At 36.8% G+C, this 13,096-nt stretch overlaps 1 protein-coding gene across 1 annotated transcript in view; it reads left to right on the forward strand.

Annotated features, from left to right (window-relative positions):
* si:ch211-186j3.6 (neural-cadherin) overlaps positions 1–13,096 on the forward strand; it is a 467,709-nt gene that overhangs the window by 223,705 nt on the left and 230,908 nt on the right. The window contains exon 8 of the mRNA XM_037694242.1: positions 9,139–9,311. Within this exon, the coding sequence (XP_037550170.1) occupies positions 9,139–9,311 (173 nt within the window). The remainder of the gene's footprint in view (positions 1–9,138; positions 9,312–13,096) is intronic.

The following is a 13,096-nucleotide window of genomic DNA, read 5'->3' on the forward strand; positions in this document are numbered from 1 at the left end:
TAGGTCTAGATTGGCATAAAAGCATTAAAATAATAATTTCTATATCAGCTACCCATTGGTATACCATCCTGACCAAAGGAGGAGGTTGAAGCCACTGATATCAATCCAAGCAATCTCCCCACAATGCCTGTACAGTTTCACCACAAGTCCAGCACCCCGAGACTCCACACTAAGCAAAAGGAGAGAGGCAGAGGACTAGTGAGCATTAGAACCATAGTGAAAAATAAGCCCCTACATGGTATGCACCACAAGGAGATTGGGGAAGGAGTTGACATCAAGTTACCAATGGCAAGAGAGGGCTGAAGTGAAGGACAGTGCAGAAGCATTAAACGTGGCAGCACAAGAACAGGCCCACACAAAACCAAAAAAAGTTGGGGCCTACCACACCAGATGGGATACAAGATGCAGGCTATGCAAATATGCCCTTGAGATAGTCCAGGACATAGTAGCTGGATGTAAAATCCAGACAAGCAAAATGTACATGAAATTGCAAAACCAAGAGGCTGGAAAAGTGCACAGGTACAACTGTGCCGAGAATGTACTAGAGGTTCTACATTCAAAGTTAAAGACTCCACAAATGGAAGTGCATACATATGTGGCTAAATTATTGTGGAACTTCCAGATTGAGACTGACAAACATGATGAATAACCAACTGAACATTGTTGTGGTCAACAAGCATCAGAAAAAGGTGGTGGTGATAGTTTTAGCATCCCCATGTGTTTTCAACTTCATAAAGAAGGAGCACAAGAAACTCAAGAAATATCATAGACCAAAAGAGGAAATGAAAAGATGTGGAGAGTCAAGGTATCAGTAGTATCAGTGGTCATTGAAGCACTCAATGCTAAAATTCCCTTACTGGAAGAGTGCATTCAGCAGATCCCAGTACATGTGTGTGTGCGTGTTTGTGTATAGATTTATAGATTTTTAGTCCCTGCTTGTTAACTGTTTTCCATAAACTAAGCAGGTGTTAAAATGGAAATCCGGCTTAATTAGTGTTAGGTGGTCAATAATCAATGATAAACTGCTACTTAGGAATCAAGCCTTGATAAAATCCCAAAACTCAATTTGTTTTTTATATTTTTTTATGAACTACAAGCAACTTCTCCTAGTTTATACATCCTCCAGTCACTAATAGTCTGTGACATAAAAAGAACATGTAACCTGAGCTCTGTCTCATGAGGTATGTTCAAGTATGTTGGAAATCATGAAAATCAAGTGAACACTTACAAGATTCAATGTAAAGTTGCACTTGAGGAGCCAAACATAATGTTTAAAATATGAGCACATTGCACACCACAACTTTGTAAACCACAAGTTTAAAATATGAACACATTGCAGGGTTAAAACAATGTTTAATACCAAGCCACCAGAACTCAATGTTCTCTGCGCAGAATGCTGTGAACATTGGATTAGTTTAGCTAAACAAATAGTTTTTAAAATATAGAACAGCTGCATGTATCCAGGTAATTTTCTATTAATACATAATTTAGGCTTGGGCAATATATTATTATTGTTATTTTTATTATTATTATTATTTTAATATTTTTTAAATTGTTTCCTTTTTTATTCCTTCCATTTTTTTTTTTTTCCATTTCATAGTATACCTCAAAAAAGCTTCAACATCAAAAACAAATGAGGTTTTACATGACAAGGCTTTATTTTCCCCCTTCATAATCACTGATTACTTTTTTGATCTTTACAATAACATTCTTAACAACGTTTGTTGAATGATGTGTGTAGGGCAGCAACTAACGATTATTTCAATAATCGATTCATCGGCCGATTAATTTTTTGATTAATCGATTAATCGGCGAAAGAGAAACGCTGTTTTAATTTCCACACCTTTATTCCAAAATTGAATATTTGACTGACATAGCAATTCACACAAAAAACAGGTTGCTATTTGACTATTCTGTTAGTACAATATTGAATAATAAAAAATAAAAGTTAGTCAAATAGCTTAAAAAAATAAATGTACACAAAAATATAAACAAATGTATCTTTATGACTGCACAATATTTAGCTACTTTGTAAAATGTGTCATTGAGGGAGTGTAACCTGGATTAAAAGTGTGGATTATTGTAACCTGGATTAAAAGTGTGGATCATTGTAGTGAAGCTTTCGTCTTCAACATTCGACAGAGGCCTCATGTCAGTGATGATCATTTAAGGATGTTTCAGTGAAGACAGCTGCTGCTGTGGTGTCCATGATGTCTGTCCATCATGAAGGATGTTGTTGTTTGTTGTTGTTTTCTGGAATGAGAGAGTAAATATGTATTATCATAATTTACAGCAACTCAAGAAATGCCTTGTTTCACTTACAGTGTTAGGTTCAGGCAAAAGTAGCTAAAAGAGCAATTAAACACACACACACACACACACACACATATAAAATACTTAATTACACACATTTGAGTAGATGTAATAAATTACTTTAATTCCTGTTTAAATGCAATTCATCCTGCCATACATGCAGTGTCTTCAGACTTTACCAGCAAATTAAAAGTTGAAGCTTAATCATTAAATTATTCATTGTGTTAGATTTATTTATAAATCACATTTAAACACTGCTTGTACCAATTAAATTAAATAAAAAGTAACACATGTTCTCTATCACCGTCATTAATCAGATAACAAACAAACAAGCAGCTTCATCTACCAGAGAGACTGATGTTAAATTTTCTCTCTTGAAACAGAACAATGTGTTAAATTGTAGAGACTCACCTGCAACACATGAAGAGTTGTATCAGCTGCAGCTCCTTCCTCCTCCTCGTGACTCCGACATGTTTACGTTTTATCTCCGTGGTTCTCCCGTGTCGTGTCGGCGATTTTCAAAGCTGCATGCTTCTCATTTTTTATCTTTGTGAAGTTCTCCCACTCTTTGGAAGACTTGGGTCGAACAGTTTTCGCTGCGTCGGTCATTTGTAAAATTTACTTAAATTTCCTTTGAAAACACCGCCTCTGCTCTGCCTCCCCCCTCGCTCTGTTCAACTTGCGCTGCAGTTTTTTTTTTTTCAAACTTTATTCAGTCAGTCAGCATTGACAATGAACTGCCCGTGAACAAAACGAAACGGCTCCGCAGCGCCGTGAAAGACGCATAATGGCGCGACACAACGAATCGATAACGAAATTCGTTGCCAACGCTTTTAATCATCGATTTTTATCGATTTTATCGATTCGTTGTTGCAGCCCTAGATGTGTGTCTGTCTTTTGAACAATGTAAACATATTTTTCTACTAAATTGTCAGTCATCTTTACACTCGCACTCAAACTGCTATTACAACATGAACAGTAGAAACATGGAGCCAATCTTTTTTGACAAGTATTTTGTGGCAGAAACCCCCTCTTAACAAACGTTTCAAAACAGTGTTTCATTAGTACACACGCACCAAGAGAAGGGATATTTTTTTACCAGAGCAAATCAGAAGATGATGGCTTCAAAATCATGCAAAACAATAAAGTAAGTGGGACAAGCATTTCACTCTTTTGTCATTTATTCAGTCTTCAACAAATCACTTCATTATCTTTGGTCCACATTTCATGCAGGTGGATTTTTTGTTACCAAGTACCATAGAAAAATACACAAACCAGGATAAAATAAATATTAATCATATGTCTTGTGACTGTAATCTGTCACATCAGTCCCCTCAGTGAGGTAAACAAAGATAGAAGGATGAATAGTGTGCACATACATGCATATCTACTATGAGTGCACATTTTTACAATTTCAGGGTCTCTTGTAAAACAGCAATCTAATGTGCAGATGACAGCAGCAGCACCTGCTCCTGTCTCTGAAGATAAGGGGGATGTAATAAACGTGTCCACACTTTGAGCCCACACACTTTAACACAAACACACACGGACAAGGTAAACAAAGCAGCACATGATGAGATGCATACAGAGTGGACAAGAGTCATTCAAAATCGAGAGTGGGATGCAGATGAGATGCCTGCATTAGACTGAAAGAGTTGGTACTGAAAATAGGATGAAATGAACTGCCACAAGGACATGAGCAATAAACAATAGAATGGCAATCAAGTTAACTATTCATTTGTTTTGACGTCATAATTAATGACAAATATATTAGAGCCAAAAACTGAAGTCGTCCCACTGAAGTTACTTTCCACTTGCTTTAGTTTTTCTGATCACATTTATCACAAAAAAAAAAAAAGATGGCTCCTAATTAAGGCTGTTTAATTTTGTTTTTTGTTACTCACTTTATTCAAAAAACGTCTTCTGTTACAAATAAAGTCCATTTGTTTTGGTATTGAAAGTTTTTTATTTATCATGTCCTGGATGACTGAGAATCTTCACCAGCATGTTACTCACTATAGTAATTATTGCATAACCTCACTCTATAGATGTCATGAACTCATTGATTTACAGAAGGAGTGTAGTTAGCAGTGAAGTAAAAAATCAATTATCCACTTTTTTCAACATAAGTCTAAATTGTAGCATTTGAGAACTTTATTGCTCTGAATTTACTGAAAACAAAATGTGTATCTTCTTTTATAAAGCTTTTACACTTTATTCACAGGTAATAAGCACCTATTTCTACCACCAAAACTAACATTTTATTTGTATTTTCACACAGTTTAAAAATGTTATGTAAAATATAAAAATAATTTAGTATTTGGTATATATTATTTATTAGCAAAATATTATTTAGCTGTCCAACTGAGCTCATTCTGTCAATGCAACAAAGAAAAAAGAACATTAGAGCAACCCTAAACTGCTGAAAAAGGAACTCTTAATTCTATGGAAATTATTATGACATGGGCGGTACGATGGTTCAGTTGGTAGAGCTGCTATCTCTCAATGAAAAGGTCACTGATCAAATCCTGGCCAGGGGCCGTTCAAGGTTCTTTATTGTCATTTGCATGTGGTACATGAGGTGGAACAAAACTGTGTTCCCAAGGTCCCATTTACACCCAAAAAATTATGAGTGGAGTTTGCAAGTTCTCGCCGTGCCTGCGTGGGTTTTCTTCATGTACTTCAGTACAAGCAAAACAACAACATACATGTTAGGCTGATAGGTAACTCTAAATTGCCCCTAGGTGTGAGTGAGAGAATGAATGTTTGTTATTCTTGTTTGTCTCTGTGTCCTTGTGATGGACTTGGACCTGTCCAAGGTTTACCCCGTCTCTCTCATAGTGATGGCTGGACATGGGCACCAGTGAACCCTGTGACCCAAAAAAGGAAGAAGAAGGTAAAATATAATAAAAAATAGGTTCAATGAGTAAACCAGGGTTTTATTGATATCCTGGATAAATTAGTCCTCGATTCAATTAAACAAACAGGGAGCCAGATATGTTTCCATGGAGAATAATCCTCTGAAAGTAAAGCTTAATTAATCTGTTATTGTTTCTGAGCAGTATGTTGTCACTCTGATCAGAAATCAATGTTTCATACAATAATTCAATGTTCCTATGTACATATTTGCCTCATTCTTATTACTTTGCATTAAAATATCACAGGTTAAATAACTATCACTTTGACATTAAATAACTGTTCCAAACAAAATGCAATCCCAATAATTGAAATAATAATATCAATATTAGAAATATTTGTGTGGTAATAATTTATGATTATCTCATATTTACTGTTTATTGATGTGAGAGTTTGATTGAGTAGCCTGCTTATCACTTTGGCTGTAGAGATAATTAGAAATGGGTGTGGAAGTATTGCTACAATCAGTTCAGACAATCGGTTCCAATGTGTGAGCGAACACCTTCCAAGTCTTTTACACATGTTGTCTGTACTGTACATCTTCAGCTGCAGTTTATCAGTCTACAGAATGTTCTTGTATTGAACAAGAACAATAAACACACCTGTTGCCTGGTGTGTTTTGAGTCACCAACCATGTTTGTGCTATATGAACATTAAAAGAGGAAAACTATTAAATTCAGTTCATTTATATAGCGCCAAGTGACAACAGAAGTCATCTCAGGGCACTGTACAAAAACATTCACATACATTAAAAAAGCCAATTAGTAAAAGTTATCTATCTTAGGAAACCATCAGATTGTGATGAATCTTAACTTCATCACAGTCTCCCATCTTGATCAAGCACAATACAAGAGTGTAAAGGAAAAACTCCCTTTTAACAGGAAGAAACTTCCGGCAGAACCAGGCTCAGAACAAGAGGCCATTTGCTTCGACTGGCTGGGGTTTGAGAGGACAAGAAGGAGAAACAACCAAACATAGAATGACAGGTCCAGACGTACTTTCTATTGGAAGAAAAACAAAAAACTTGTTAAGGATAGAAGTAATTACAAACACAAGCAGGTAGAGCAAAGCAAGTAAAGACAGAAGAAGAGTGAGGAAATGTGGTCAGTTTGTCGTCCAGCAATCTAAGCCTATAGCTGTATAACCAAGGGATAGCTCAGGAAACCCAAACTGACCCTAACTATAGGATTTATCAAAAAGGAAATACTTAAGCCTAATCTTATGTGTCATCCTCACAGACAGAAACTGGAAGTGGGTTCCATAAGAGAGCAGCCTGATAATAGAAAGATCTGCCTCTCATACTGCTTTTGGAAACTCTAGGAACCACACGTAAACCTGCAGTCTGAGAGCAAAATGCTCTGTTAAGAAAGTATGGGACAATAAGATCTGTAATATGAGATGGAGCTAGGTTGTTGAGAGCTTTGTAGGTTTGAAGTAAGAGTTTAAATTCAGTTCTAGACTGGACAGGGAACCAATGGAGAAAAGCTAAAACTGGGGAGATATGATGCAGCAGCATTTTAGATCAATTGAAGGCTTTTTAAAAGATTTTTTGAATACCCAGATAAATAAAAAAAGCAACAAAAAAAACAAAAAAACAATTGCAACAGTCCAGCCTAGATGCATGGACCAGTTTTTCTGCATTTTTTTGGACAAGATGTTTCTAATCTTAGTGATATTACACAGGTGGAAGAAAGCAGTCCTGGTAACATTTTTAATGTGGGGGTTAAAAGACATATCCTGATTCACTGTTGAAAATTAGAGGAGATTAAAATGAACTTTTATTCTATGCAATATTTGAGGTCTGAACTTTGTGCATGTTTTTTTTTTTTTTTTTTTTTTTTTTGCTTCTTACAGTATTTTCTGTCAAAATAAAGAGGTATTTTGCTGAGCTCTGATACTTTTTGTCTCAGATGTTCATAATTGCCAAGGCACAAAATAAATTTAATTTGTGCAATGAATAACCATGGTTCATTTCCTACTGTGGGTGACATTTACTTCAACTTCTCATTTTTAAGACAAAGTGCACAACCGTTAATTTTGAGATTACTTGGAAATGGATTGAGTGGCGCAACAAGTGTATGCTTTTGAAATTACTTACACATTCAATTGATCTGCTATAATTTGACACCCTCTTTCTCTCTGCTTAAAGACAGCATGTTTTTTTTTCTTTTCATTTTGTAAAATCATGTGTTCCTACTCTTTATCTGTATCCATTTTTTCATCCAGCCTTTATTTATACTATTTAGTATCATTGAGCCTCGGGGACTCATTTACAAGAGAGACCTGTTTTAAACAAAGAATGATGACAACAGTAGACAATCTTAAAAGAAAGCTTAAAAATTAAAAAATAAATCGAAGAAGATGATATTAAAAAAATGCAACAAAAACAGTTACATTGTAAAGCAATGTAAATAAACTAAAAACGGGAACATGTCTGCACTGGTTTTTGCCAGGAACTTAGCAGGTGTTTGAAGTCACTTAGAGAGGTCAAGGTCGAGAGCGTGACATCTTTTTGCAAGATATTCCAGGAAACAGGAGCGGAGAAGGAGAAGGCCCTTTTGCCTAGTTCGGTCCTCACTGAGGGAACATTGCATGTAATAATGTCATGAAAGCTCACGCTGTAGCTGCACTCACGTAATGACATGTAGGAGGACATAGAAGGCAACAGACCAAGAAGTGATTTAAATATGAAAATGTACCAGTGTGTGAGTCTGTGTGAAGTTCATGACCATTTAACCAATGAATACAGGGTGCAGTGACGAGTACCATAGTTACAGCCAATCTTAGTGCACCATGAGAGACAGCATCTGCAGGGTTCTTGCAGGAGCGTTCATGTAAATGTCACTATAGTCAATAGAGGGAAGGAAAGTCACAGTTACAAGGAGTTTCCTAGCATTCCGAATTACAGGATCTATTTCTGAAAAAGAAACCCAGTTTTACTTTCACTTTCTTTAGTGTCCATTATTATCCGTAGCTCCACTGGAGAGAAGTGGGATGCATGTCTCTTGCTGTCCGTATTTAATCAGCCAACCTGTGATCCTCCAAGTTGGTCTTGTAGGAAAACCGTGAACCCGCATTCATCTGAGATGATTTAAACCTGGCTTGAATTAGTGGCCCTATTTAAGCGTGGCTTCATGTTTGTTCAACCAATTAAGCTTGCTTGCGAGTTCAAGGATTGATCAAGTGCGGCTTCCTGCGGTATCCTTTTCTGCAATAGGTGTCTGGTAACCCACGTCCAAAAAAAGACAATGAGCTTGTCCCAAACAGGTATTTTACTTATTTATTCTTTGCCACATGAATGAAAACTTGACAAAAATATTGTTACCCACATCTTGGCAGAACTCACTGGAGCAGATGGTTTAACTGGTTGCCACTTTTGGCTCAGATCTGTTCTGTGCATGCACTGCTGTCCCTCCATGAACTATAAATACTCAGCACTCCTGACTGAGACAACACCAGAGGGCCTGATGCTTTAACTCTGTCAACTGGCCATATTGACTTTGCTTTTGTCAGTGTCACTTGTGACAACACATGTTCACGTATGATCAGATATTTCACTGTGCACGTCATAATGCTCTGTCATAAGAAAATGACTGGGTGTGTGAGTGCTCTTTAGCTCCTTAATGTGTGGATCCAACCTGAGCTACAGAATCATAGTTTTTACATTCACTACATAGTCATTTATGTAAATTATTGATATAAAATCAATACACATCATGATATCATAACAACTAACAAATCAGCTAACTAGCAAGTTTCAACTTGCTTTTGAATCCCATATTTTGGTGATTTGAATGTATTTTTATTTTCATATTTAAAAGACAAACACATCAAACTATGATCCTGAAAAGGTAACATCAACAAGAACTGACAGTGTTCAAATACTACCATTGTTATGTTTGGCTGCAGGTTTGATCCGTCTGCGCTCCAGCCCACCACCTCGCCTGCAGGGTGTTGAATATGTCCTTAATGTTACCGCCACTGATGACAACGCCTCAGGCGGACCTCAGGCGTTGTCATCCACAGCCCAGGTCATAGTTGGTGTGGATGATGTGAACAACAACAAGCCTGTCTTTGAGAAGGTAAGAAGTGCAGTCACTGAATAATGTTTGCATTGCTTGCATGGCTTGCATTGTGTATGCTTGTTTAAAGTTAAACAAAACGTGCATGAAAAAGTTGCCTACATTTTTGTTTCTCAAAAGCTCTGCATTTCAAGTCTACACAAATACATCACAAACAAAAAGTTTATCCTTTTTTTTAAATAAAACTCCACCTTCAAAAGGGTTTAAAAGTTTTCTATTCTCCTTGCCTTAAACTCTGTGTGTTAACTGGGAATGCAAACTCAACAGAACATTTGTTTCATAAATATAAAAAGAGCCTAAAAAGCAGTTTAACATTTAGTTTTGTGCCATTTCATTGATCAAATCTCACTTTATTCTACATTTCCTCAAGTGTTGTGTTTCTTCTCATCCTTTCTATTTCATTCTCCTACATGATTTCTTTGTATCCCTGTCTTTGTCTTCCTATCTCCTCTTTATTAGTCTGTTCCTCTCTCCTCTGGAGAAGCGATTAGTGAGCTTGACCCTGATCTCTTCTCTTGCATCTCACTCCTACATCATACTGGTCTTTTAATTAAGGCTTTAAGGGATGTGGGAGAAATCCCGACCGTCCCACTCTAGAAGAGCTACATCTCTGCCATCTTTTTTCTAGCTATGTTTCAATTTTAAATTAGGTGACTTTTCAGCCCCTAGAGGTATCACAAACCAAAATTAGGAGCGGGTGGGGGTGAGGAATTTGCTGAGTAAAGCTTGCTCACGCTCTCATGGGATGGAGTGAAACAGCAACTGCTTCTCTTACTGCTTCATGTTTGAATGGAGAGAAAGTGAGAGGCAGACAACATGATAAAAGGTACAAAAAGATGATGAAAGGCTCTTAAACCACAGGTTTTTGTGTGTTCTTTAAAAGGCTAATGTAAGACCTAAAGGCCTACTTCAGTTTTTTTGAAGTGGGCTTGTGTGGAGGACTTATGTGTAGTTAGTCTCTTACAAGCAAAAGACACCATCAAATATCAGACATCAAGTTGGAACATTGCACCATGAAACACAATTTGATGACACGCACACAGACAGTAACTATCTGATGTAACAGTGATGTAATGTAGAAGTCATGAGCATAATTTTAACATAACAAATTTTTAAAATGTGAGATCTGAGTTGTTTTAGGAGGTAAATTAACTCTCATATGGGCTCAACTCAGTAATTATTAGCTTAATGTCTTGATGAGAAATGTCTTTATGATTTTTCAAACTCAGAAGGCTCTGACAACTGTCTACTGCAGGTAAGAGATGGCCTACTCTGGATTACTCCACACAGTCTCATTTGAACAGAAAAACAGAACAAAACAAAAAATAAAACCTGAAAAGTATTTTAAATGATAGTGAACTGGAGTGAAAAGTAAGCTGCTGCCTTTCAAACACACACATTTCATAAAACTCAACCAAACTTAATGCACATCATTCATTTTGTTTTAGAAAGTCAACAATACAATTTAAGTTGCTCAATAGTCAGAATTAACTTGAATGCCGATTTCCAATAAAGGGAAGATGCACAATACATGGTGTGCACTTGTAGGTATTTGCACATTTACAAAGTACTTGCAACCTATCACTTCAGATAAAGGGGGAAATTACATCAACACACAACTAAATTTCCACATAATGTGACACTTTTCACACATGAATTTGTGCAATCTTAAGTAAAAAAAAAAGTATAATGATATTTTAGATCAGCTGTTTCTACAATTCATTAGTTTGAATCATGCTCTAAAAATTGTTTTTTGTTGATACTGTTAAAATTGAGAACATCCAGAGCCACACCATATGCCTTTTTCAAGTAAAACTGCAATCACTCAATAAAGCAATAATCATTAAAAAATACAAAAATGAGTCAGAGTGACACTAGGTATTAAAAGCCTGCCTGAATAAAAATGTTTTAAATTTTGATTTAAAAATGCTGAGATCAGTGGTAGAGTGCAAATCCTGAGGTAGTTGTTTCCAGAGCCTGGGTGTTGGTGACCGAAAGGCCCAGTTACCATTTGTATTTGGACTTTGGGACAAATAGTAAAGTATTATTAGTTGATCTTAAAGTTATCATATACACACAAAAAGCTACTAGATCAGCTAAATAAAGTGAGGCAAAACTCCTAAGAGCTTTAAAAATACAGTAGTCCCTTATTTATTGCGGGGATTCCGACCTGTAGACCCACGGCTCGGCGATCAGATCTTTGAACGTTGTGTTAACAAACTCCTCTGCTCCTCAAAGAAGAAAGAAAAAAAAACTTCATGCAGCCTCTCCGAGCAGAGATACTCTTTTTAATCCAAATTTTTGAAATTTGTCAAACCATCACTTGCTGGCAATATATATAGGGGTTCAGTGGTTGAAGCAGGTGGTCGAAAGGTCCAGCTTTGGGTTTGTTTCGCTCCTCATTTACATCGCCATGTCTCTTCTCCGTGCTGCTTTCTGCAAGATGATCATATAGTAAAGTTGTTTCACCTTTGGTTTTGGTATCCAAAGTGATGTGTTATTTTATTTTTTTCTGCAATCATTAATCTACACGACCACTGCAGCTTCTATCTTAACAAACGTGCTGTAGGCAGCCGGCAACATCCGTGTAGGTATGGCCATCTTAAAGTTTTCCAGAAGTTCCACTTTCTCTGTAATCGTCAGCATCTTCCACTGGTGTGTCGGTTCGCCGCCATAAACTTTTGAACACACAGAACGTTTAGGAGCCGTCCTGTTGAGAAATAGTGGAGGTAAAAGCTCTGTCCTACTAGTGTGTTAGCGACCGCCTTCTACTGTAACAGCCAATCAGCAGCCGGGTTAAACAGAGCTGACTGTTACTGAGCCAATCAGCGCCTGGGTTACTAATCATTTCTGTTAAAAAAAACATTTCTGGTATTTCGTTTTACCGCCAGAAACTTTTGAATGCACAGAATGTTTAGAAGACACAACGCAGTAGTAACGCTTGAAGTTTAGTTGAAAAAGAGCGAAAGTGAACAGACAGTAACAGCCAATCAGCAGCCGGGAAACAGAACGGACATAACTGCTCCAATCAGCGGCCAGGTTACTAAGCACAACGCTCTGTTTCTTATAGAGACATGTCCTGATATGATTTACACTTTCTTTTGAATCTTACGTTTGTAAAGTTGAATTTACTTTAAAAAACTTTTCCGTGTGACATGAATTAAATTTTGCGTTTAAAAGGCAGGTTCAGCAGTCATGACTTCGCTTTGCAAAAATACTGTTCAACAGAAAGCAGCGGCCAGAGGCACTAAAGCATTGAATTAAGGGCAATGTAGTCCTTATGAGTAGCAATTACACTACAGAGGAGGCTGAATGAAAGAAAACTACAAAATAGCAGCACCTGTCCGAATTATTATTTTTTGTCATTAACTTTTTCACATGAGTTCTGTACAGTGATATTACTGTGCAGTCCACAATCATGTGCTTAAAAAAAAATAAATAAGTCCAATATATGGATGGATTGTATATGCCCACAAACCAGGATAGAGCAAGTCCACAAAAGTCAAACCATGAAGTAGCGAGGGACTACTGTAATAATAAAAATTTCAAATCAATTATAAATGGATTGAAAGTCAGTAGATATACAATAAAACTGCAGTGGTGTGCTGGCATCTGGAGTGTTGATTAAAAGTCGGACTGCAACTTTTTAGAACAGGTGATGTCTGATGGAGGATTGGGAGATCCCTACATGTAGTAGTCAAGCCTTGAGCTGATAAAAGCATGAATGGCTTTTTCCAGGTCAGAGCACTGAAAAAAATGGTTGACTTTGGTTGAAAAATGTAGTT

The sequence above is a fragment of the Nematolebias whitei genome, chromosome 2 (assembly GCF_014905685.2).
Source record: "Nematolebias whitei isolate Nwh7 chromosome 2, NemWhi1, whole genome shotgun sequence".
Classification (NCBI taxonomy): Eukaryota; Metazoa; Chordata; class Actinopteri; order Cyprinodontiformes; family Rivulidae; genus Nematolebias; species Nematolebias whitei.